This window comes from Phascolarctos cinereus, unplaced genomic scaffold (assembly GCF_003287225.1).
Source record: "Phascolarctos cinereus isolate Bilbo 61053 unplaced genomic scaffold, phaCin_HiC Scaffold_1;HRSCAF=81, whole genome shotgun sequence".
NCBI classification, from domain to species: Eukaryota; Metazoa; Chordata; class Mammalia; order Diprotodontia; family Phascolarctidae; genus Phascolarctos; species Phascolarctos cinereus.
This window is the reverse complement of record NW_027555514.1, coordinates 159,881,326-159,907,447: the sequence shown is the minus strand read 5'-3', so window position 1 is coordinate 159,907,447 and position 26,122 is coordinate 159,881,326. Positions and strand designations below refer to the sequence as shown.

The 26,122-nt window shown below is 39.8% G+C and overlaps 1 protein-coding gene across 5 annotated transcripts in view; it reads right to left on the bottom strand.

The window, feature by feature from the left end:
- Positions 1 to 26,122, bottom strand: part of FRMD4A (FERM domain containing 4A) — a 767,521-nt gene that overhangs the window by 347,307 nt on the left and 394,092 nt on the right. Inside the window, exon 1 of one of the 5 annotated variants that reach the window (XM_020999674.2) lies at positions 3,531 to 3,967. The exons of 3 other annotated variants lie outside the window; for them this stretch is intronic. In XM_020999674.2, coding sequence (XP_020855333.1) covers positions 3,531 to 3,689 — 159 coding nt within the window. In that variant the 5' untranslated portion in view covers positions 3,690 to 3,967. Of the gene's footprint in view, positions 1 to 3,530; positions 3,968 to 26,122 lie in introns of those variants that run through there. One more of the 5 variants, XM_020999673.2, reaches the window with a different exon arrangement.

Below are 26,122 nucleotides of genomic sequence, written 5' to 3'. Positions count from 1 at the left end.
ATAAACCCAGGACCATGTCTTAGGAAGATTTGAAAGCACTAACAAAGTTTGTGCATGATTCTCCCAAGTTTCTCTATAAGGCATGGGGAAAACTAAGGTATGTAGGTTGTTGAATGATTGTTTTTTTGTTTTGCAATAAGCCAAGATCAGAGCTGGGTATAAATGAAAGAAGGAACTTATAAATAAAGCCCCCAGGGTAATGATGTTCATGCCATATATAGCCACTGACCTTTGCTTTTTTCCCCATAATCACCAGAGAGGAGAACTAGGACCAGTGTATGCAAGTCATGGGAAGACAGATTTTAATCAGGATAAGAAAAGACTCCTGAACACTTAGAGATGTTCCCCAAATGGAATGATTTGCCTTTTTGAGGTCAAGTTCACCAAGAGTGTTTGATCAGAAGCTAGATGGAGGGTGTAACTTTTTTATTAATAGAAAAAGCTGAATGCATCCAACTTTTGCAAAAAAAAAATTCTAATCCCATTTTCTGTATGTGACACATGTGTTTCTAAGTCTTTGGGGCCAGAAACAACTTGTGGCAGGCCATTACTTCAGAATGCTGATTTTATTTATTTTACTCTTCCTTATGCTGCATAAACTAAGAGGAAGATGAGCTGTTAAATTACTTCTGTGGGCCAGTGACATTTTGAGTATCTATCCTCAAGTCTAAAACATTTAAGAACTGTTTCCTCTCCTTGATACAAAAGAAGGATAATTACTCCTGCTTCTAAGGTTCTCTGAGCTGATGTCAATGGATATATTCTGTATCCTGGCTCCCTTTTAAAGTCCTTATTGTCAAATAGTCTCAAAAACACCTGTGTGAATGAAGTTTCCTTTCCATAGATGAGTTAGGTGAAACTTTGTATGTGGCACCTGGCACTTAACTACTTTGGAGGCATGCTTATGGTTCTGGGGATGAGCAAAACACACATACAAAGCTATCAAACAGCAGAGCTCAGTGGACAAAAGACTCTCAACCCAGAGAAAGGGGCAAGCTATACTGAGTTCTAAACCTTGGATGTTGTATTGTCTCTGGGGACAACTTTTGGTGATTCAACTCCTCTCTCTGTACTGCCCCCAATCTTTGGTCTGCTGGAAGGGACCTCAGAGAATATGCAGGTCAAACTTCCTCATTTTAAGTATGAGGAGACTGAGTCTCAGGAGGGTTAAGTGACTTGCCTATAATCATAGAGAAAGTAAGCATCAGAGGTGGCATATGAACCCAAACCTTTTGACTCCATAACCAGTGATCTTTCTTCTGTACCATTTTCTTCCCCTATACCTTGCTGCCTCTCCCTCGTTGGTGAATGCCAGACAAAGAAGTTCTTATAAATAGCAGAAATACCGGTAAGCCATAGAGCCACATATAGGAGTGATATATCATAACGTCACTAAAAGAAACAAAAACAAAAAAAGGAACTGAGACCCAAGGTTGCTATTTAAAGAGGAGGGAAAAGCATATTTATAACATAATGCCTTGAGCGTAGTGATTGCTTATATGCATTTATTAATTTAAATAATGAAAGGCTCAAAAAGAGTCCCTTGACATGGAGCTATCTGGTACCATTCTGGATCTGCCAGAAGACTTAGAATTCTACAATCCACACAAAGGGGTCAGAAAGGAAAGAAGACAGAGAGGGAAAGGTCATGGGCTTCTAGATCATAGATTTATTTAGAGCTGGAAGGAAAACTTGGAGGTCACTGATCCAATTCCCTCATTTTATAGACGGAGAAGGGAGGTTGTCACTTTCCTAGGGTCATACCACTAGTAAACAAGGAAAAGTAAGCTAGAGGCACTGAACTTTTCTGCACGGGCAGGGAAAGATGGCTGTCCCATCTGCAGCAAACTCCCCAAAGGGCAGCGTGGCAAACACCCAGTGCTCAGACGTAAATCTAAATCTGCCTCTAAGTGAAGATATCAATTAAGTCCCGACAAAGGCAAGCGCAGCCCCATGGCACAGCCATTGTCAGAGGCCATTTCTATTACCTCCACATTGGCTTGCCATTGCATACTTCTAATTAGCAGCCAAAGAAACAGGAGCAGAGGGACCAGCAATAGCTTTTCCTCTGTGGAGTTCTCCTGGGGAGGAAGTTGATACAAAGGCAGGAGAGATATGGAAGCAAAGCCAAAGCAGATTGTCCTGCTTAAGCCTCTGGAGCTGTCCCTTCAACACAAATCCAAACATTCAGTGGGGAACTGGTTGGGGGTTGGGGAAAGAGAGAATTATTTAGCCATTACAGTTAATTAAGAGATTTGGCACAGGCCACATTAGGCTTAAAGATACAAAGGCCAGACAGCCTGTTTGGTTCCAAACATCGAGGTGATCTGGCTCATAAAGAGGGATGAGTCCAAAGCTATTTGAAATTTTTTAATGGAATAAGCCCACTAGGTTAGACATTCTACCACTCATAGCGGAACAGTAAATGCAGCACATACCTCAGCACCAGAGGCACTGAACATGTTCCCCTCCCCCAGTCTATCAGATAAAAGCAGAATCCTATCAGAACTAAAAAGCCCTAAGACAACCCTTTTGGGAGGCAGAGGTTTGTAAAATTATTTAAAATTTTTGACAGCTGTATTTCAGTATGATTAGTCTCCTTTGTAATTCTATGTGTTTTATTTTATACATTTAAAAACATTCTAAGGAGGGCTACATAGGCTTCACTTCACAAGGTGTCCATGATATAAAAGAGGGACAATTACTCCTGCTCTAAGGTTCTCTGAGCTGATGTCAGTGGATGTATCCTGTATCCTGGCCCTCTTTTAAAGTCTTTATTGTCAAATAGTCTCAAAACCACCTGGGTTAATGAAGTTTCCTTTCCCCTTTCCTTTTCATAGACGAGCTAGGTGAAACATGAAGGTTTAATGTCATTTTCAGAAGCTACTTTTTAAATGAGAGGAAAGAACCTCCCCAAATTCAGTACTCTTCAACCCTGCCTTCTTGTTCCAACAACTCAATAAAAAAACAACAATCTCCCCTCATCCCTTTTGTTTCATTCTTCGCTCCGTAGGGATAGGCGTTGAACCTGTGATTTCACTGATATAGAGAACTCCCAAGTGAGGAAACTACCTTTACCAATGCAGGTTGGCACCTTCTTTCTAACTCGTTGTCTAGGAAAGTTACCTAAGGCCCTGAGAGTTTAGTTAAGTGCCTTGGTCGGGGTCACATTACCAGGTTGTGTCAAAAGGAGGTTTGAAGCCAGATTTGGTGCTCTACTCTTTATGCCATACTGCCTGGGTACCTGGACTTTGTAAAAAATAACAGCTCTAGCAACATTCATAACTGTCCTCATATGGATGGCCCAGGCTCTCTCTCTCTCTCTCTCTCTCTCTCTCTCTCTCTCTCTCTCTCTGTCTCTGTCTCTCTCTCTCTCTCTCTCTCTCTCCCTCCTTCGTTCCATTCCTCCCTCCCTCTCTGTCTCCTTTTCTCTCTCTCTGTTTCCGTCTGTCTCTGTCTTTCTGTCTTTCCCCAACCTCCTCCCAGCTCCTGATGCTCAGAAGATGTTTTAGAAGATAGATAAATCCCACCTGGTAAACAGCCCTGGAGATGCACCATGGTTTCAACATCAGTTGCCAGACTCGAAGGTTTCCAGCTCGGCAGGTCCTTAGTGCCCGGGCAGTCAGGTTCCACACCAGGCTGTCCCAGCTATATAAAAGGTCTTCAAAACTGAAGAGTACAGCAGCCATGCCAGCTATGTGCCCAGCTGTACCCCTCTGTAGTCCCAAGCAACAAACCAGATGACTGGACTTCTTAGAACCGCAAGGTTCAAATGTCACAGTGTTTTAATCAAAAAAGAAAAAAAAATGCAGCCAAAATAAACTTTGCTCCTTCTTCCTTAACCTTTAACCCTCCTCCTCCCTACCACTACTAATTTTCAGGGACTGTTTTCCCTCAGGGGTTATGGAATGACTTCTTAAATCAAGAAGCTTTTCCTCTACCCCTGGGAATTACCAGGGACAAGGTGAAAATATCCTCCTCTAGTAAGCAGATAGTCACACATCCCTCCCTTGTGGAAGACTGATGCTTACTCTCAAGCTGACTTCTCAGCTGGCCACAGCAGAACCCAGAAAAGAGCTAAAATCCAAAGCCATCACTAAGTTTTCAAAGTGCTGGGATTCTATCCAAGGGGAGAAAGCAGAGGGGAAGAAAGGAAAAAAAAACTGCTGTCTCTCTCTGCCAACATTCCCAAGACATTCCATGTCTTTACTTAACCCTTTCAAATTCAGCAACCTAAGGCTGTTTTGCATGGACAAAATCATGTTTAAATTATGAGAAAACCAGTCTCCCTCCAAGTCTCCAGCCTCAGGAGGCACCATGTGTGATTTAGCAAAAACAGAAGTATATTCTTTGGATATTTTGCAAGTTTGGGTTAGTATGGAATGAACCTACAGAAAAATTTGTTGAAAGACTAACGCTCAAAGTTTTAGAGGGAGGTGACTAAAAGGTGGGAGAGGCATCACACACCATCGTTTCCATTATAGGTTGTTTTCAGACAAGCCTTTTCACTATTTGGGAGGATAGGATAGCCATACGTAGGACACATCCACACATCCAAGAAAGAAAGCTCAGTAACACTCTTGGCTCTGTGATGCTAAGCATGTGGTAGTTGTTTGTGATTACAATTACAGGTCACTGTATATGGTTTTACCAAGCTTCAGAAGTACTTCATCCAAGTCCTACATGTTAGAACTTTGATCTATGGGGAATGGAAACTTTATCCCACAATATGTAGCAATAATAAAAAAAACCTACTGTTACTGCTAGTGGGATACCTAGCTTGGGATATAAAAGGGGGATATGCCTGAAAGACCAAACAAATAATAAACCATATCCTGAAAAAAAAAAAGACATGGAGAGGGGTTAATTGCTTCTTCATGCACTCATTTTGAATACAGTGTCATAAAAAACCCATCATGTTTTCCTTAGTATGCTTATGAGGTATAATTTAGCCTTCTGCACGTTCTTTGCTCTATCTCCGGGTCTCAGACTTCACATAAAATTCTTAAGGGTAGATGCTATCATATCAATGACATTCCATGATTATGAATGAAGGGAATATAGAAAAAAAACCCACTGTCTCTGGAAATAGAAGCTCCAGGTTCAAATCCCACTTTGGGTACTTTGCTAATGATGTGACTTTGGACAACTCTAGCTTCCCTGAGTCTCAATTTTGTTGTTATTCAGTTGTTTCCATTGTGTCTGACTCTTCATAACCCTATCTGGGGTTTACTTGGCAAAGATACTGGAGTAGTTTGTCATTTCCTTTTCCAGTTCATTTTACAGATGAGGAAACTGAGGCAAACAGAGTTAAGTGACTTATCTAGGATCACACAGCTAGTAAGTATCTGAGGCCAGATTAGAACTCAGGAAGATGAGAATTCCTGACTCCAGGCCCAATGCCCTATCCATGGTGCCACCCAGCTGCCCTCTGTGTACTCATCTATAAAATTAGATGGTTGGCCTCCAAGATCTCTTCCAGCTTTACATGGAGGATCCTAATATGCCATTATGAAATCATAGGTATGATTTTAAAACAATGTCCCTCCAACTAGTGTCTTTCTTCCTTTTATGGTGTTTTCACACTTTCCATATTTTTCCGCATGATTTAGTTAAGAAATGAATGTCATTTCTACCATAAAACCCATTTTAGAGAGTTGTATCATTAAGCTATAAAACATTGGCCCCAGGCTAAACCCATGTATGGTCTCGCCATTATATATTGTTCTAGTTCTCTGAAACCCCTTGTGGATTCATTTTAGTTTTAAAAAGAAATATATATATATATTTTAGTTATTTACAATTTCCCCATAAACTCAAAGACTACCTTCATACAATTTTTTTAAATGTAAAAACAAAACAAAACCCCCCAAAAATACGATATGGAAAAAGACGGGTCCATTAACATTAGCTAACCGCTTTAGTATTTTCAAGAAAAAACAAATAGATGATATAGTGCAGTTAGCTACTGTATATGCACCCTGAGCTCATTCCACACATGCTCTAGAGAATTTTGGCTACGAACCAGACTCCTATCAGAAAGCATGTAATTATGGGACAGATAGGGACATTGCTAAAAGAGATGTTTCACTCTATTGATTAAATAATATGGCTTTCAAAAAAGCCAATTTCAATATGTATTTAGCTGATAAACTGGAACAGGAGGCCTTCAAGTCTAAAGGTGCCTTAATAAACTAAAAAAAAATTTGAATACAAAATGCATTTATTTCTGAGGACAAAAGAGCCGGTTCAAACTCAATTGGAATCTGCATGCCTTCTGTAGAATGGGAAAGCTCTCTAAAAAGATTCTTTGTGTAGTCTTAAATTTGAAGTTCCTAAGAGGGGTCCTCTCTGATTATAGTTCTGGAAGTCTGACATACTCCCACGGATATGCATGGTAAAAGTGGTTTTTACATCCATGCCAAAGACACTGCTTCATTCTCCAGGGCAAAGTCAAGACCTCTGAATTCCTTCCTCTGCTATAGACCCATAGAGAGGTGATTTACTGAGACAGATTTTCCTAGGGTGGGTTAAGAGAGAGCTGCTTGACCAGGATAGGTGTGTAAACAACAATCATTTGTACTTATAAAGAGCTTTCTAATTTTCCACGCATTTCACAGGTTTTATTTCATTTTATCTCTGCAACCTGGTGAAGAAGGAAGAAAGAAAAGAAGGAAAGAAGGAAGAAGGAAGGAGAGGAAGGAGATAGGAGGAGGAAGGAAGAAAACAACGGAAGGGAAGGAGGTAAAGCAGGAAGGAAACAAACAAGCCTTATCAAGCATCTACTATGTGTAAGCACTTTACAAATATTTCCTTCAATTCTCACAATGACCCTAGGAGTTAAGTGAGGGGTGGGAAACCTGCTGCCTTGAGGCCACATGTGGCCCTCTAGGTCCTCGGGTGCAGCCTTTTGACTGAGTCCAAATTTTACAGAACAAATCCTTTTATTAAGAGGATTTGTTCTGTGAAGTTTGGATTCAGTCAAAGGGCTGCACTTGAGGACCTAGAGGCCTAAATGTGGCCTTGAGGCCACAGGTTCCCCACCCCTGAGTTAGGTGCTATTATTTTTCCCATTTTACAGTTGAAGAAACTGAGTCAAACAGAGGTTAAGTGACTTGCTCAAGGTCATACAGCTAGTAAGCATCTGAGGCTTGATTTGGTTGGTATGTGCACCTAGATTATGGGCTGGGTGTACTAGCAGCCAGCTCCCATTACCATTGGTTCTTCCATTCCCTTTACATGTATGAAACTAACGCAAGCCCATGTTCTCATGCATACCAGCAATAGGGAGGTTAGGTAGTACATACAAGCTAATGAAGTTAGTTATGATTGACATAGGACAAGGACTGTGGGCTTCTTACTCCAAGTCCAGTTCTCTTGGGGCACAACAGTGACTTGGCATCTGCCTCTCCCTACTCAAACACCTTTTGATCTGAAAACATCTCTTACTCTCTCCATCCTTTCCTCATCCCACTTGGAAGATTAAAATTTTAAGCCATCTACCTATTTAGAAGCTGAAGGATAGAACATGGAAGGAAGGGCAGAGCCTAGAAACAAACTAATGCAATCAATACAATGTCACAGAAGCTAGAAGTAAATCCCTTTTCTTCAAGGAGATTGTTGTCTAATGGCCGATACTGAAAGACTTTTAATCAAAACCTAAGAACACAAGGACTGAGTCAATTAGGTAACTCATTAAGCATCCACTGTCTGCTCTGGAAAATTATACAGAGAAATAGGTTCACAGATTTAGAGGGAGAAAGGGCTTTAGAAATCAGAATGTCCAATCCTGGCAATTAATAGATGAGGAAACTGAGGCCCACTGGGGAGACGTGAATTGCAATGGTCACACAGGTACTGACACGGCCAGAATTTGAATCTGTCTTCTGATTCTCAATCCAGCAGTCTTTTCCTTACACCAGACCTTCTCTAAGTATGTTCTGTGGATGCCTGAAGGTCTCTGAGGCTCTTTCAAGGAATCCATGAGGTCAAAATAATTTTTGTAATAATTCTAGGACATTATGTGCTTTTTAAAATACTACTCACTTTTCCAACCACATATCTGTGTGAAGCCAGATTTTCTTCATAAACTTCAACCAAAACAACATTATCTCAATAGATTGAATGCAGAAATATACATGAGAATTCAGCTGTCTTCTATTAAGCGAGACATTAAAGAGATTTACAAAAATATATAAAATAATGCCACTCTTCTCACTAATTTTTTTTTGTTTTGGAAAAGTTCTTTTCCATAAAATGTGTTATTTACATCAACATATAATGGGTTTGCTGTGATTTAAAAATAGACGTTTTCAAAATTTATAACTTTGAATTTCTCATATGGCAAATATCAATATACAACCCACAGAAACAAAAACTCTTTAACTTTTAAGAGTTTTAAAGAGGTTTTGAAACCAAAAAGTTTGAAAACTGATTATCTACACTCTACTAGAAATAAAAACCATAGTTCCTTAGTTCTATGAAGGGAAAGAGAAGCTAAAAAAAAAACAGTTCCTAGAATCAAGAAAGGTAGTAAGTAATTCAAATGATTATTGGAGTAGGGAAGTTTCTGACCCTCTAAAACAGAGAAAGAGAGAAGACATTAAATAGTCATGGGATGCTAACCCTCCCATCTACCCCCAACACATCTCTACTTCCCTTTATATGTGTTCACCAGAATGAGTCAACCACCTAATTATCACAAGCTCCAAATGGGTTACTTTCTAATGTAGAAAAGGAGTCAACAGCTGCGTCTTCCTGGGGCTGGAAGTGGGGTTGGGTGAGAAGGTCCGAAGGCAAAGTAGCTCTAATTTGACTATTACACAATTTGATTCTGTTTGATGGAAAATACTCACCAGTAGCCTATGAAAATATTAGGCAAGTGTGCAGCTAGCTGGGCGGGGATGGTCTTTAGGTAACTATTCACCTCATTTTCCTCTATTCCAGTCCATTTACCTTTCTCCCAATATGTGCTTCCTGTCCCTGTTCTCAGTCCCTAGTTCACTGTTTTTGTAAAGAAGTACTAAATGTCTTTGTCTTGGCTCTGGGGATGTTTTAAGACTTAATTACTGCCTTGAAAAGGCTTTGAAAAGCTCTAAGTTGAAAGTGATGTATCTTGCAATTATTATCAATGTGTAGAGTACATAAATATACAGAAATAACAGTTCACAAACCTGGGAAATATACATACATATATTACATACATACACATACACAGAGCAATAGAAAATTACATTCAGAAACATAATCTGAACTCCTCATAATTATTCAGTTGTTATTTCCTGCCATCTATTTTAGAAAATGTCAGGCATAACATTGACTACAGGACTCCCACGCTCTGCTGATAGGCCAAAGGGTGCTACTCGAATGCATAAATAGATTGTATTTTTAAAAAGTTCTCTACGATGAATTTCTTTATTTCATTGTGGATGAGTTCTAAAGGTATAAGACAATCACCTCACCATTAAAATCCAAACTCACCACAGCCCAAAGTCACAAGAGTTTAACTAGAAACTTAAGCAACAGGGCCCTGGTTACAAGGCTGACTTGGGGCCCTAGAAGAGCTAAAAGAGAAAACTCCCCAACATTGTTCAAAAGCTTCTAGGAAAACAAAACAATTTATAACTGGTTAGGAGAAGGGAGTTAAGTGCCTCAAGGAACTGTTAACCAACAGCATTTGGGGGCAGAATACAGGTAAAAGGATTAGTACATATTTATTAGATGTTGCCTCTTTCTGCGCCACATCTAGATCTTTTCACTTCTTGATTCTACCCTTCAACCCTACCTCCTACCTCCAGGGTCCCCCTATAACCATACACAGGACCCAAACCTGGATTTAAATTCACTGCACATTTAGATCTTTATTTTTTCTTTCTGTGGCTTTATGAGAATAAATATCTCGTTTTCAAACTTCCAGTGAATGTTTGCTGGGCCCTATGGTGCCAGAATATGACAGGGTCTGAAAGTGTGTCTTTTGAAAACGGACAGTCCTAAATTTTATTTGTTTTCCTGATAGTGTTTCTGCAGCATATGCCTTTCTTTAGGCAGGGTGGAAGTGGGCACCAGGCCTGGAATGATCCATTGAAAAGACCCAGAATGCCATGCAAGGAAATAGACCCTCTTGTTTTGGCCAAAAGACCATTGCTATCCAGATTTTCTAAAACTGCCTCTGCAGAAACACAGTCTATGATGCAGATGAGATTGAGGAACCAAATTTCCCTTCCTTATCTCTCCCACATCAAACTTTAGTCTGCAACACCCTAGAGGGAAAAAGCCCCAAACTTTGTGAAAAGTAATAGTCTCTTTTCTTTACAAATGTCATTTCTAGGGTCCTGGGAATCCCACATGTAGAAAAAAGATTTTGTCATTCAGTTAGTGTTTATTTGGAAAAACTTGGACCAGAACAATCTTTTAAAAGCTTGAGACCCTTCCATGCTGACCTCAGCACACTCAATTTGTCATATTTGGGTCTGGATAGCATCCTGATGTGACACCCAAAGAGTCATCATCATTTCTGGACCAGAGAATTCAAGAGACATGATGATAAAAACAAAAGAGAGCGGGGGAATTAAATCGTCACTTTCATCTTTTGGAGAGTACAGCATAATGAAAATAAAATCCTGCTGGTCCAGCATATAAAAATATTTTAGGTCCCTGGGAAAGTACAAGGAGAAGTAGGAATTGCCCTCTGGAGTAATCGTTAGAGCAGCAGGCCAAGATCTATGTTTAGAAACACTCCCCAAAGGTCTACAACTATTACCCAAGCTGATCCTATGGCCACAAAAGTGATCTCATTATACCAATTACCTCAGCCACAAAAATAAACAATCGCCCACCCACATGCTCAGGACCTAAAAGAAATCAGAACATCAAAATAAACATCTTCAGGCCAAATCAGTAATTCAAAGTGCACTTTTTCTTTTTCTGAATTCCTGGTTGGTCAATATCACCGTCCCATGCTCCATGTTTGTTTCTCTTCAGAGGATGAGGAGAAGGTATTCAGAGGGGGGTGTTCTGAAGTCAGAGAGATGGGTGCTGCATTTGCCTTATGTGAATTAACTTATATAATACTGACAGAACTGTGTTCTATTTATCTGAAGCTTTAGAAAGAGGTTGGGCCTGTGAATAAATTAGGTATAAGTGTGAAATAATGGAAAGAGTGCTGGACTTGGGGTCAAGAAAACCCTGAGTTCAAATTCAACTCAGGCACTTAGCAATTACCTTTTCTCTAAATGATCATACTAAATACGGCTTATGCTTCTATTTCAACACTTTAAGGATCTTTGACTTCATCAGAAGAGATAGTTCCCCCAGGCTTGCAGATTATAATTCCTCCATGCTTTACTACTCTTCATGAGTTGTTGTAGAAGAAAAATCATTATTTGACAGCCAACCCTTCAGTGATAATCCTCTATGAACTTTACAATGCCAGTCCTTGGGGCAGCTAGGTGGAGCAGTGGATACAGCACTGGGCTTGGAATCAGGAAGATTCATCTTTATGAATGCAAATTCATCATCAGACACTTACTAGCTGTGTGACCCTGGGCAAGTCACTTAACCCGGTTTGCCTCAGTTTCCTCATCTGTAAAATGAGCTGGAGGAGGAAATGACAAGACACTCCAGTATCTTTGCCGAGAAAAAGAGTCACACACAACTGAAAAACCACTAAGCAACAAAAAATGCCAATCCCTGGACACCACGAATATGGTTTGTTGACAAGTTGGTATGGAATCCTTGGCAGCTTGGTGAGTCATGCTGGAGATTGTGCTCTGCTGGCAGAGCTTTCAAGGAGCATGCTACTTCCATAAGGCATTAGTGGAAGAAATACTAGAGAGGAGAAAAAGGGGTTTTAGGGATGAAAAATATTCTATTCAAGTTCACCACACTTATTGAATGCTAGCATAAATCACTCACCTTGGGCAGAATGCTTTAGAGACTCTAGGGAAGGGTAATGTCATCCCCCTCTAAACCTTTCCCACTGCAAACTTGGTCCACAGGATAAAGTAAACGCTCCCTAGAATTACCTGCTACCTCAGGGTATTTGCAATTTTTTCCCCATAATCCCAAATTGATAGAGATAGTAGAACTTGTCATTTTACTACTCAAAGCCAGGTTTTGAGTTTGAAGAACAGTTTTTTTAAATTTATAAACTACTGACTAAAAACTTTGGCCTGGGCATCCTCATAAAGAGTTCACTTGGATAAAATCACATGTGGGTTTTGATCTGAGGTTTTGTCTATGTATATGGCTGTGCTCCTATTTAAACTAGCTTAACTACAGGTGATTTTGTGGATCATGGGTATGGAATAAAGAGTTAGGTTGGGGATAAACAGAAGTACCTTAGGGTCTAGGAGAGGTATTCTTAAACAGTAGGCTCGTAATCAGGAACCTAGAAACATACATGAATTCAAGATCAAAGAGACTTTAGCAGGCAAACAAAAGTCCGGACAGAAACATTCTAGAGCTCAAAGCAAGCAATCAATCCAAAGTCAAGAAGACAGGTAAAAACCAGGAAGACACAAGGGTAAGCTATCTGGATAGAGGGGAGCACAGAGATTGACAGGACCTTAAGGGATAGGACAAAGCAGGTTGAAACAAACATACAAGGCATCAGCAGTACCAAAAAAGCCTTGAACACAAAAACAACTCTCTGACACAATCAATAAACATTTATATCCTTGCTATAAGGACAAGAGCTAATACCTGTATGTGGTGAACCTAGTACTTACAGGTGGAAGTAAGTATAAGCATCTGGTTAGAGTAGAGGGTGAATAAGCAGAAAGGAAAGTGGATCCTGATAGAATGGCTTATCATATGTCTAACCTTTCATATATCTACCTGGCACATAGTAGATCCTTAATAAATGCTTATTGACTGACCTACTGGATCTTTCCCGAGTCCTGTTAATTGTTGAAAATGACCAAATGTTATATTTGTATGAGGTGTTTGCTAAACCCAAGACATGGTAATCTCCAGTATTTAGAAAGGGTTGCTATCTCAACTTCATCTTTCTCTGAACCAAAGCAACCCTGAAGACAGAGAAGCAGCCCCAGGAGCCTTGTGACTGAAAAAAAAAATTCGATACAGTCTACAATTTAAACAAAAACTATAAGGGAATCCACTCAGGCTGTGAAAAAAATCTAAAAATCTGCAAAGAAAATTAAATTGCCCTTCTTATCTGATTTACCATAAAAATATTCAATAACTATTTTTCAAAAAGATAAACTTAGACCAGAGAGGAAACCTTCTAGATGGAGAAACAGATGAAAATTAATATTCAACAATGGAGAAAAGTTTCATAATTTTGTATCTTCTGTTACTCTCAGTGAAATTAAAATAATGCCTTCATTTTACTTAAAAGGGACTAGTCTCCTTGCTAATTAACTCTCTAGCAATGAATAGAGCTTTACTGTTCCCTGTAACTCTTAGAATTAAGTATCAAGGGTCAAACTATTGTCCCCTGTCACAAAAGTGGTTTTGTACTCCTAGTGGTGGAAAGTGAGCAGCCTATGAGGTAGCTGAGAAATGAAGCTGACAGAGAGATTGGAGACCAGATGGGTTTTTTAAATTCTTCCTTTGGCTCAGTAATATGAGCTACTCCTTCCTATCAGGGATGCTGTCTAGTGAAATTTACCTGACAATTACATAAGAGGAGAATATGCCCTTGATATCAAAGTCATGCCTTTCTTCCTTGGTTTGAGGAGACAAATAAGGAAAAACTAAGTTGGGACGAGCGTATTCTAGCTTCCACTGAAGTCTGATTCCATGCTTCACTCATTGAGGTGAGCCTAGATTCTTGAAAGCTAAACCAGAGTCATAGGCAAAATTACCTCCAGTATTTGTAAAGGGCTGCTATCTTCACTTGGAGAAGACCCAACCCGAATGCCTGGTTGCATTAGGCAAAACTCCCTAGTGAAGTCAGAACCAGATTAAAATATAAATGGGGAGGGAAGAAAAAAAAGAAATTTACATGATAACTTTGTTATATATTTAAAAGGAATAGCAAGTTATACAAGATAGATTTGCAGTTTTGTGTGCAATCATCTTTTTTATTATTGTTATGAAAATGCTTGTTTTAATCCATAAATTAAAAATAAAATTAAAAAATATAACTGGGAAATGTTTAGCTCCTCCTCCCCCTCCATACAATACGACACAGGTAATGCTAATTTGTGGGTTTCTGAGTCACTGTGCTGCCTCAGGGATTCTGTTTCAATTTTAATTTAACACCAATGATGCGCTACTAAATGATCACAGGACCATAGGTCTAGAATGAGAAGAGACCTCAGAGGCCATTTATCTAAGCTACCCTTTTACAGAAGAGAAAACTGAGTCCCAGGGAGTTTAAGGGGCTTACCCAAGTTCACAGGGAAATGCCAAAGGTAGGATTTGAACCCTGTACTCCGCAGTGTTCTTTCTCTTGTACCAGGTCCAGGTAGTGTATGGGATTCAGCTTTAAATCAGCAATAGCTACAAATCAGAGCTTGATTTATGTTATGTTGATCATCTGAATTTAAGTGTTAATAAATCAGATTAACATTAAAAGTGTGTGTGTGTGTGTGTGTGCATGTGTGTGTGTGTGCGTATTTTCTCCCTCCCTCCACCACAAGCCTAGTTGTTAAAAATTTACCAGCACAGCTCTGTATTGTTCTATATAAACCTTGCTTGAACTCAGCAGGAAGGCAGCAGGTGGCTCAGGGGATGAATCATCTACAGACTTGGGCTAACTATAGGCTAACATTACTACCACCATCAACCGGCATTTATATAGCGCTTTAAGGTTTAGAAAATGCTTGACATTTCATTCAAGACTTACAATAACCCTGGCCACATCTTAACCAAACTAGAAAGAATTTTAATTTGGGCCCTGTGATGGATTGACCATGTGTCAGTCAGCCAAGGATCAGTTTAGCTAACTTCAGGGTTCATGAAGTTGGCTACAGAATGATGCTTTTAAGTTGTTGAGGGGTTACATTCTCTTTGGGTGCAGGGAATACTCACACTAATGAAATCACAGGTCCCACATGACTGAGTTTGGTCTAACACAGTCAAGTACAAATGAGCTCTGTTCTCTCTTGAGAGGGAACGGTTGCCGTGCTTTATATCTGATAGGAGGTATAACAACTAAGAAGGAATTGGTATGCTTATCACTTTTATTGCCATTTCAGAAATCAAATGTGTCTTTCTTAAGTCTGCTTTCTCCCAAGGTTCCTAGTTCCTACAACTTACTTTTTGACATCATTGAGGTTTTTTTGATTTGAGTGGGAATGTAGGTGTCCAAAAACTATCTTTTGCCTGGAAATTTTGAAGCCCTATATGTATAAAATAGTAAGAAATTTATTTCAATAACTATTCAATTAATAATTAAAATTAACCATTATTTAAGGTAAGGTGGTAGACTTGGACAAAAAAAAATAAATAAAACTGTGTGTCTTATGTTTGGGTAATTTTCATATCACAACATCTAGCTTATTAGGAATCCATGTAAGTATAGCATCTTTCGAGTCAGAAAGAGCCAGGTCCAGGTCAGTCCTGCCTCTCTCATATATCATGCCTCTCACCAGCAAATCACTTAATTTCTCATCGACCAGTCCAGGCCAGTCTTCAAGACTATAAATTATGGACGAGTTGTGGCTCCACATTGATGGAGGAAGTTTCCACACTAGGAGTTCTCAATCACAGAAAGAATAATTGCGATAGTACCAAATAAAAGACATGGGATCCTTTCTCTTTCCCACCAATGTCCTCTCCTGAGGCAGCCCATGCAGATTCACTCGTTGAGGTTTAAACTCAGACCTCTGGCCATCTAGATTTCATTCCAAAATGAAATTGGTTTCTTAGGGAGATAAGATTAGAAGTGGCTTTTTCCCTGAAAGGGAGGCAGAAAGCTGCTAGACCAGGACACTGAATCATCACTCACTACATTATCCGTACAGATGGAAGATCAAGATGTTCATGATGTGAAATTCTGCAACTAACAAAAAGGATTTTTATTCTTCATTCAGAAACTGGTGACTCATCCCTTGGTCACTTTGTTGCCCATCCCACTTGTCTTTTCCCCCCATCCCTGACCACAAGGAAAAGGGAAAGAAATAGCATTTGCTCTTCTTCATCTCGGCGCTCAAAGAATTCCAATGTGTTTGCTCTCGGCAACTTCACTTCCTGTTATGAAGGAGGACATCCTAAAATTGAACAGAACAAGGTTTTCAGGCCATGCAGAGGGTCTAATGATTTCAGGGTTTTCTTCCCACTTAAAATTAACTAGGTCACAGCTGTGAAGGAAAAGAACGAGTAAATAATCAGATCACTCCGAGGCAAGAACAATCATAATCATCTGTGGCCGAAAGAATTACAGATTTCTCTGTAGTTTGTGTTTTTTAAGAGTATTGAATCTCATGTATAACCGTGACAAAACAGGCAGACTTGAGATCTCTTAAAACTAGAAACGTTAATTCTAAACAGGCTGGAGGATGGTATCTCTAACCTATTTGTTGTTTGAACAAATTCAACAACTGCATCAAACAAGCGGGAATTAGAGGTTCTCCATACCCACAGTTCAGAGACGACCTTTGATCAGCGCACACCATTTCCTTGGCATTCTACATTGCCCAAGTCTCACAGGAAATTTTCCATTAGGCAATGAAAGAATTAGGATTTATTTAAGACCTTGAATCCTCACCAAGACAACTTTTAGGTTCCCAGAACTAAATAGACAATAAATTGGAGCTAGGTTCCAAACCAGGTACATTTCATATTCTCCAATGGTAAAGAATTCAGTCTTAGCTGCTCAAAGTTCTTTGACTTCTGATGGATGTTGCTGAAAAAAATAATATGTCTTGACAGGTTATTTTTGAAACTTCAAGAAAGGAATGACCCTCAAAATGAACTGGAAAGTCAGGAAAACTATAGCCTGGCCAATCTCCTCTCCCTTTATTTGAAAATTTTGATGTTCAACTCCTCTGTTAGTCAGTCACTAAGCATTTATTAAGCACCTACCATGTGCCAGTTATGTACAAAGGAAAAAAAACCCAGTCCCTGCTCTGGAGGAGCTCATAATCTAATGGGGAGAAAACATTTAAACAACTGTACAAAAGTAGCACAGGCTGACTGACTCCACTGTCTTAAAGACAGGTCTGTTCCTTGATGGGTTGGGAGGGTCTCTAATAGCTGCCATTAGGTAAAGACCATATTGATTATGTTCCCCCCATTTTAGGTGACTAGAGAGTAGCACCCCAGATCCATTTAACCACTTAACATCAGATTAACTTTGACAAAAGAATATTTACTTCAAACTATAGCCAGAATTACTACTCCATTTTCCATCAGCAGCTCTGCTTGTCTTTGACTCCCCAAGGGACGTCATGACCCTTCCTTCAGGATAAATAGAACTCAACTGAAATCTCTCAACCCCCGGTAAATGACTCAGATTTTGACACTCAGCGCCCTCTCCTCTTCCCTCTGATTGGAGGGATATAGGGCAGACCTAATACCTTCCTTTATAGAGGGCTCACAATGTTCCACATAATCCACTAATCCCATTCTTCCATCAGTAGTTCTACTTAGCTTTGGCTCCCCGAACACCATGCTTGGGGAAGGTGGGGGAGGGCTATGGTGGGCTCCACCTTCTCCAACACCTTCCCCACTCCCATCGTGCTCCCATCATTGAGTACCTTCTTGCGGCCACCGCTCCCCTTTTCAGCTTCTTTTTGTGGGTTGATTGTAAGCTACTTGAGGACAGGGACTGACTCTTTTCCTAATTTGTATCCCTGATGCTTAGTACAGTACCTAATATATAGTAGGCATTGAATAAATGTTTACTGAATTGAAGAATAAACATACTAACATTTCCCACCAACACCTGGGCAGCATAATCTCCCCTACACTATCTACATCTCTGGGGAAGGGTGTAGGGTAGAGATCAGGATCACCATTTAGCTCAATGTCTACTTTGCCATTCAAGTTCAAATTCAAAGCCACGCCTCCCCTTTTATTCCTCATTGAATGAGTTAGAGCAAATACCTTTCTGGGGATTCCTGTGATAAAATAGTTCACCAGATGATTTTTTTAAAAAAAAGTAATGGACACTAATGGGCAGCTGGGTGGTGCAGTGAGTAAAGCACTGGCTCTGGAGTCAGGAGGACCTGAGTTCAAATCTAGCCTCAGACACTTAACACTCACTAGCTGTGTGGCCCTGGGCAAGTCAATAAACCCCATTGCCTAGCAAAATACAAAAATAAAAACAAACAAACAAACAAAAATAATGGACACTACAAATCTTGAAGTCAATAAAACAAAATAAAGATTGAACCATCAGTTATATTACTTTGGATATAAGGCCCTGAAATAGTAGGGACCACAATTTCGCTTTATTCGGAAAATTGTCTTGCTTTCTTCATCTGTGAAATGAACAATTTAGTCTAGATCAGGGGTTGTTAAGCTAAGAGATAAAAATGATTAAATGTTTTAAAAGTTAGATTGGATGTTCATGGGGGGAAAAGTCTGTGCTTAAGTTGATAAAAACCTCACAACCTTGAACCAGTGGTGGTTGCTGGATCCCGGCACAGGCAATAGTGAAGTTCAAATACAGAGGCAAAAAACGTGGCAAAGGAGATAGCTCTGCATTTGGCATGAATGGACCTGGGTTTGAATCTCTGGTCTGCTACTTGGCTTGTCACACAAATCATTTTGTCTCATGGGGCTGTAATTTTCTCATGTGTAAAATGAAGGGTTAGATTAGATACAGGATGGGGAAAGTGTAGCCTCAAGGCCACATGAGGTCCTAAAGTGTGGCCATTTGAATCCAGTTGGATTATTCAGTTGGAGGCCACAGGGTCCCCACCCCTGGTAGAATATAATCTCTAAGGAAGAGGTTCTTAGCCTGGGGACTGTCAACTTTTCAAAAATATACTTCAGTAGTTGTATTTCAGAGTAAGTGTTTTCTTTTGTAATCCTGTGTTATTTTATTTTATTCATTTAAAAGCCTTTTTCTGAGAAGGGGTCCATAGGCTTTACCAGATGTGCTAAAGAGGTCCAAGGCTCAGAAAAGTTTAAGAATCTCTGGTCTAAATGATCTCTAAGGGCTCATCTACGATATCCCTAAATCCTCTGACCTAGGTCCAAGCCTCAGGTCCTCATACATTATGAAAGGTCTGTAAATATGAAGGATCATTCAGTAGTCAGACCAAAAGGCCTCTTTACTTTAAGAGGTGAAAAAAATCTGCTGCGTCTGAAGAAGGAAGAAAAAAAAGATTAAGGTGAAGAAATTTGGTGACAGTGAAATGAATAAAAGGATCACAGGACAGAACAAAGATAGACTGTTCATATATCTTAAATGCTGGAAAAAAAAAGGATTCACAGCTGTCCACAGTTGATTACCCCAGAGCTATACAGGATGATATGGTGAGGATGATCAGGTGACCAGGTGTCACAATGGCTAGAGCACTGAACCTAGGGTCATAGTTGGCACCAGTTCAGTGAAACATGGCCTTGGGGTTTCAGTGAACTGCAAACTCAATATGCGTCAATAATATGTCATGGGACCAAAAAGCGCATGTGATTTGAGGATACATGAAGAAAGATAGAGGGTCCAGGACACTGGAGGTGTTACTATTGCTGTAATTTGTCCTGGCCAGACAACATCTGGAGTATTATGCTCACTTTTGGGTACCATATTTTAGGAAGGCCATTGAGAAGGTGAATGGTGTCCAGAGCAAGCTGTTCTAGATAGGGAACATGCCATATGACCATTTATTGAAGAAATTAGGACTATTTAGAAGAGAAGATTCAGGAGGAACATGATGGTCTGACCATATCACCCCACGTCCCCCCACCAGCTACTGAATAAACTCCAAGGACTCCCTATCATCTCTAGGATCAAATATAAAATCATCTGTTTGGTGTTCAAAGCCTTTCGTGATCAACTCCCCTCTTTCTCCCAGTCTTTTTACAGCTTACTCCCCACCATATACTCTTTGATCCAGTAACACAGGAGCCCTTGCTGTTCTGTGAATGAGACACTCCATCTCTGGCATTTTCTCTGGCTGTTGTCCATGGCTAGAATGCTCTTACTCCTCATATCTGGCTCCTGACTTCCTTCAAGTCCCAAGTGAAACCCCAACCCCTCTTAATCGTGCCTTCTCTCTGTTAATTATTTCCTGTGTATTCCGTATATAGCTTGTTTGTCTGTATTTGTTTCCTTGTTGTCTTCTCCATTAGACCGTGAACTCCTAGTGGGCAGGGACTGTGTTTTGTCTTCTTTTGTATCTCCAGTGCTTAGAACGGGCATGTAGTAGATGCTTAATAAATGCTTACTGACTGACTGATGACTGTCTTTATGGGGAAGAGGAGTTAAACCTGTGCTTTGACTCTGAAGGCAAAACTAGGAGTTGAGGATGGAAGTGGAAAAGAGGGAAATTTGGCCTTGACATAAGGTAAAACATCCTCTCAATAAAAGCACTCCAAAAGTTGTAAGGGCAGACTTGGGAAGGAATGGGCTTCCCTTCTCTGCATGACTTAAAGTGAAGGTTAAATGATCACCTGTTGGGCATGCAACAGAGGATATAGGTGGTAATACTATTACTACTACTAATGATAGCATTTATATAGAGCCTTGAGGTTTGCAAAATGCTTTATAAATGCCTCATTTGATTCTCACAACAATCCTGGAAGGTAGGCGCTACAATTATCCCTATTTTACAGATGAGGAAACTGAGGCAGGCAGAGTGACTTGCCCAGGATCATGCAACCACTCAGTTTCCAAGGCCAGATCTGAATTCAGATCTTCCTGGCTGCAGGTCTAGCATGCTATCCACTGTGCCTTCTCCCATTAAGGTCTCTCCCAGTCCTGAGATTCTGGGATTCTCTGTTCCTTTGGTCTTTTTCGGTCAACATTATCTTTCTCTGTTCAGTCAATATATTTCCTTCCTCACAACATGGAAACTGACTGAGAATGTTAGGTAGAGGAGAGTGGGGGACAGGTAACTTGCTATTTATCCTATGGTCATAGGTGAACTAATTAATTCACTACAGGATGGGAGTTACGAACTTCATTTGCCAGAGCATCTTTGTCTTGCATCCTAGGAATGAGGAAGAGATGCTGTATTTCCTTGACATAGCAGAGCTACCATAGGCACTTCAAATGCACAAGCCCTCAGATGCTGTGAACCCCCAAATCACAAGGTCAGAAATTCTCGGAGAGCTGCTAATCACATATCTGTTTGAGAACATGCCTACTTTTTCCTTTATCATTAAAACTGCCCCAGAATGGACTAGCTTCTCTTCATCTTTCCCGTTCTCCCCACACTTCTTTCCTTCACTGCAATCAACTGTAGTCTTGGCAGTTGTATATGGAACTAGGCTGTTCCTCAACCACAAGAATATAGCTTCTCTGAGGGCAGGGACTGTTTTCGTGTTTGTCTTTGAATCCCTGGCCCCTAACACTGTGTCTGGCATATAACAGGTACTTAATAAATGCTTGTTGATTGATTAAACAGGAAAAAAAATAAGATGTCAGTATGATGGCTTTGGATCAAAGTGCCTTTTAGGTTAAGCAGCACATTGCTCAGCTGTGTTCCCAGAGTAGGCCAGGTATGGATTTGATTTCTGAACCAGCATCTTTCTAATTTGATTTATTAACTATTCTGAAACTGTCCAAATAAATCTTTTGGTTCTCTTAAATCAATATTCTCTGTTTTTACTATTCTTGGCAATGACCCCAGTGCCCAAAGCCACATCTCTTTCCCAGGGAAGCTGTTATTTGCTCATTTTGTCATTTACATTAAAGTACACTGATGGAAGGATTACAGCAATGTTCAGTGTGGAAAGAGAGGGGGGGAAAGACATATGAGGAAGAGGCATTTAACATTTCTGGTGAGAAGTGAACAGTAGAAAATGTCCCTCCTTTATCCCCTTCTCTGTCATTAAATCTTGGTTCCTTACAATATCCCCAGAGGCATTTGCAGCTCATGTCCAAGGTATGCATCAATCTTAGAGATACAGAATTGGAATGTGTATCTTTTGACTTTTAGCTACGAAGACCCCATCTAAAATACATTCTCCAGTGACTGTTCTTTGTTACGCTCTACCTCCCCCCGATCATTGTCAGTGATGGTTCCTTTAAGTTACAGATACATAATAGGATGAAATAGAGTGCCAGCACTCTTTCAGGGCCCCATATCCCATTTGAATTCATTCCCCTGTGGGAGAAATTCCTTATTTAAAGAGTGGCATTCCCATGTTTCATGCTGCCTTTGAATCATCTCTGGTACACCTGCTTGAACAACTCGTTTCACCAACGGGAGTGAAGGGAAGTATTTTGTTCTTTTTTTCCTCTTTCCTCTCAACTGAATATGTTTCCATTGTGCTGCCTGCTCACAGAAAATCTAATAAAAGCAGAGAAGAAAGTGATAGACATCTATCTTCCTGGCAGGATAGAAAGTATAGATTTGGGCAGGATAGTTCGCTTTGAGTCCTAATGGAAAGGATGAAGTAAGAGTGGGAAAGATAAACATAGACACTAAGTTGATGGATTTGATCCTAGGGTGAGCACTCATAATCGACATTCATGCAGAACTCTAAAGTTTACAAAGCATTTTCATCAAAACAAATCTGTAATGCAAATATTATTACCCATATTTTATAGAGGAGGAAATAGAGGCTTAGGAGAGTAAGTGACTTGCCCAGGATCACATAGCTAATCAAAGCTTAGAGTCTCACCTGTCTCTAAGTTTGGGTGTCTTTCTACCAGACTAACTTGCTTTTCATGGAGCAGAGCAAAACATCCACTGGAACCAGTTTTTAATTTATGGTTATTGGAATGCAGAGAATTGTCCATGACCTTTGCAAGATTCTTCCAAAAGAGTACCACAGATGTACCCACACCATTCTCAGTCCATATCTCAGATAGTCAAAGGGATAAGTGAGAATCCTGAGGTCATGATTGGACTTGTTGGTCCAATATAACATGGATGGGAATAGAGTATGCTGTGTAAGTGTGACTTTATACTAGAAATGAAGAGAAATTGAGATGTCTGAGTATGGAATCCAATATGTAAATACAAAAGACCAAGAGTTTTCTTTAGGTTAGTGACCATTCAGCTCCAGCCTTCATAATGGCTGAGTCAGAGGAAAAGGAATGTCGTAGAAAAAGCCAGGAATGGAATCAGGAGACTTGATTCTTCTACTTACTAAGGTGAGAGGGTAGGCAACCAGTTTAGCCCTTCTGAGACTCAACCTGGCAGAGGGTTATGTTTTTAGAACTTTTTTTTCAATTAAACATTTTTTTTCCTCTCCATCTCACAGGGGAGGGGAAGTCCTTGTACAAATATGCACAGTCAAGTAAAACAAATTGCTGCTTTGGTCATGTCCAAAAATGTATGTCTTGTTCTACATCATGAGTCTATTGCCCCTCCCTCAAGAAGTGCCAGAGTTATTACAGGATACTTTGTAAATTCTAAAGGGCAATATAAATGTAAATTATCATTAAGGCCCCCTGGCACAGCCAGGAGGTCTTCTGATTCAGCCACAATGAGTCAGTGTTATTAGATGAAATGCATTTGCTTGAGTCACTGATTCAAGCCATGGTAACTAGAGAGGATAATTTAGGAAACAAGATTACAGAGTGATGTAAGAGGCTCACAAACTCCGATTTTTTTTTTTCATTTTCCTTGAGGCTGCCTTGAATTTTATGGGTCAGAGACACTTTTCTGTACCAAAGGAAAATGCCAAGGGAAAGGAGAAAAAAATGATAATAATAGTAACGATGACATTTATATACTACTTAATGGTTTACAAAGCTCTTGATGCACATTTACTCAATCAATCAACAAGCATTTATTAAGCCCCTAATGTGTGTCAGGCACTGTGCAAGGCAGTAGCATTCCGAAGACCAAAATGAAACAGTCCCTGCCCTGAAGAAGCTTGTATTCTACTCATGTTCACAACAATTCTGTGAGGTAATGCAAGTATTATCCTTATTCACATGAATAACCAAAGAATTAGTGGTTCGTCCAAAGTCACATGATTAGTAATTGGCAGGGAAGATTACATATACTATAACCCGGACAGAAATTTCTTCGATTGCAAAATCTATGCACAGCAGGGCTATGCCTAAATCCTCACAGATTATAGGACCATAGGTTTAGAGTTAGAAGGGACCTGAGAGATCATAGAGTTTAATCCTTTCATCTTATAGATGGGGAAACTGAGGCACAAAGCAGATAAATTACTTGCCCTAGGTCATACAGCTACTAAGTGTCCGAGGTGGGATTTAAATCCCTAACTTCTTGATTCCAAGTCCAATGAAAAAAGAAACCTTACTTTGGAATAAGTGAAAAGACCCACTATCAATTCTTCACATATGCCAAATCAGCAAGGATTTAAAAAAAATAACCCTTATCTATTTTTTCTACCAGAACTTCAGTAAGATTCAGTGAAAGAGAACTTGGGTTAAAACAAAATAGAAGTGGCTCCTTTGAGTTGAACACAAAGTCATTTGCTTCTTGAAGAATGGGTGTGAACTCCCCAACTTAGGGCTCAAATTAGGACTTGCTGATTTCAGTGCCCACCCAACCCAAAATTATACTTTCTAAATATACTGTAGGACTCAGCTGGGTTACAAAACTGAAGCATGTGACTAACCCACTATCCTTTTTACTTTCCTTCTAAAAAACCCCACATTTCCTCCAGCTCTCCCTAGGAGAGTGCAGATGTAGAAGCTAATGATATTATTTGCTTTCCTTGAATGAGGCACTGGAGTTTGTTTTTTTTTTTAATTTGGTTAGAAGTGAGACAATGTAAAGAGAAGACTTCTATCTGCATTTACTGAAGGGCATGAGAGAATCTTGGTTTTAGCTACTGACTTTATGTTGCTCTTTTAAAAAAATTACTTTCCCCCTTCTAATCTTCTAATTACAAGGTAGTCTTGTTTTAAATTGTTCTTCCATAAACTATAGATTTAAATAGGGCCTATTTGAAATTAAAAAGCAACTGTGCCTCTATAGAGGAATATTCAGTGATTGCCTCTGTCATCATTCACTTCCTTCCATTTCTCCCTAGAGTTAGGCTCTATCTAGCACTGACTCTAGGTAAAAAGTTGGAAATAGGCAAAGTTTGTCTTTCAAACTCCCTTCTCCAATCTTCCTTTTCCATATCACTCATTTTTAACATTAAGCCAAAGTAGTGAATCACTAGCGGAGAAAAATTGCTTCTTGTCCTCAATCCCATTTCCTTGTGATACCTTTAAGGCTGTCTTGACTTATCCTCTTTTACATGTTCTTAGAGAGTTCCATATGACACCAACCACATCTTCAGATGGTGAAGAATATGTAATTTGAACTAGTGTCCCCATTTCCCTCCTAAACTCATCCAAATGGCTGGCTAGTAAGCAAAATGATTTATTTCAGGTTGACCACAATTTCTGATTTCCTGTGCTATTATGCTTCTTGATCTAATTAACAAAAAAAGCTTCTTAACCACTCTCCCCTTGCTCTTCTGATGTGTCTATTTTCATTTGTTCTCTTGCCTGAAATGGTGAAAGAGCTATACTAGGTATAAGCCAATTGCCTCGTGATGAACCAAATATTTGTCTATCTGAGTAGAGGTCCAATTAAACTGATTCCATGAATGCCCTTGAGATAGTCAAGGAAATAACTACAACCTCATCAATACTAGTGAAGCCCCCAGAAAATCATAATGGCATTTGGATCATAGTACAGGTTTCTGTCTTCAGACCTCAGTGTGTCACTCTCTGACTTATTTGAAAGGCTATCATGGATTTGGTTTAAGATTATCTATTCTGCACGGAAAGAGATTTTCATTATATTCCATAGGCTGCCTTTGTGAGGATGGAGAGCACTTACAGGTAAGGGGAAGAGGGAAAGAAGCATGTTTTCAGAACACCTTATAGGAGATGCGCTACAAATCCATGAACGAGTAAAAGTTGGTTTTTCTCCCCCCACCTCTTTTTCCTTTTTTGGTAATAAGCTGGCCTACGCTTGCATGGACTGAAACATGCCCTGAAGTGACTTTATGCACAGAAAAAGTATAAGGTGTATTATTTATTTTTGATACTCATCTTCAACAAACATTAAGGGCTTAAAATAGGAAGTTCATTGGCTTGGCACCA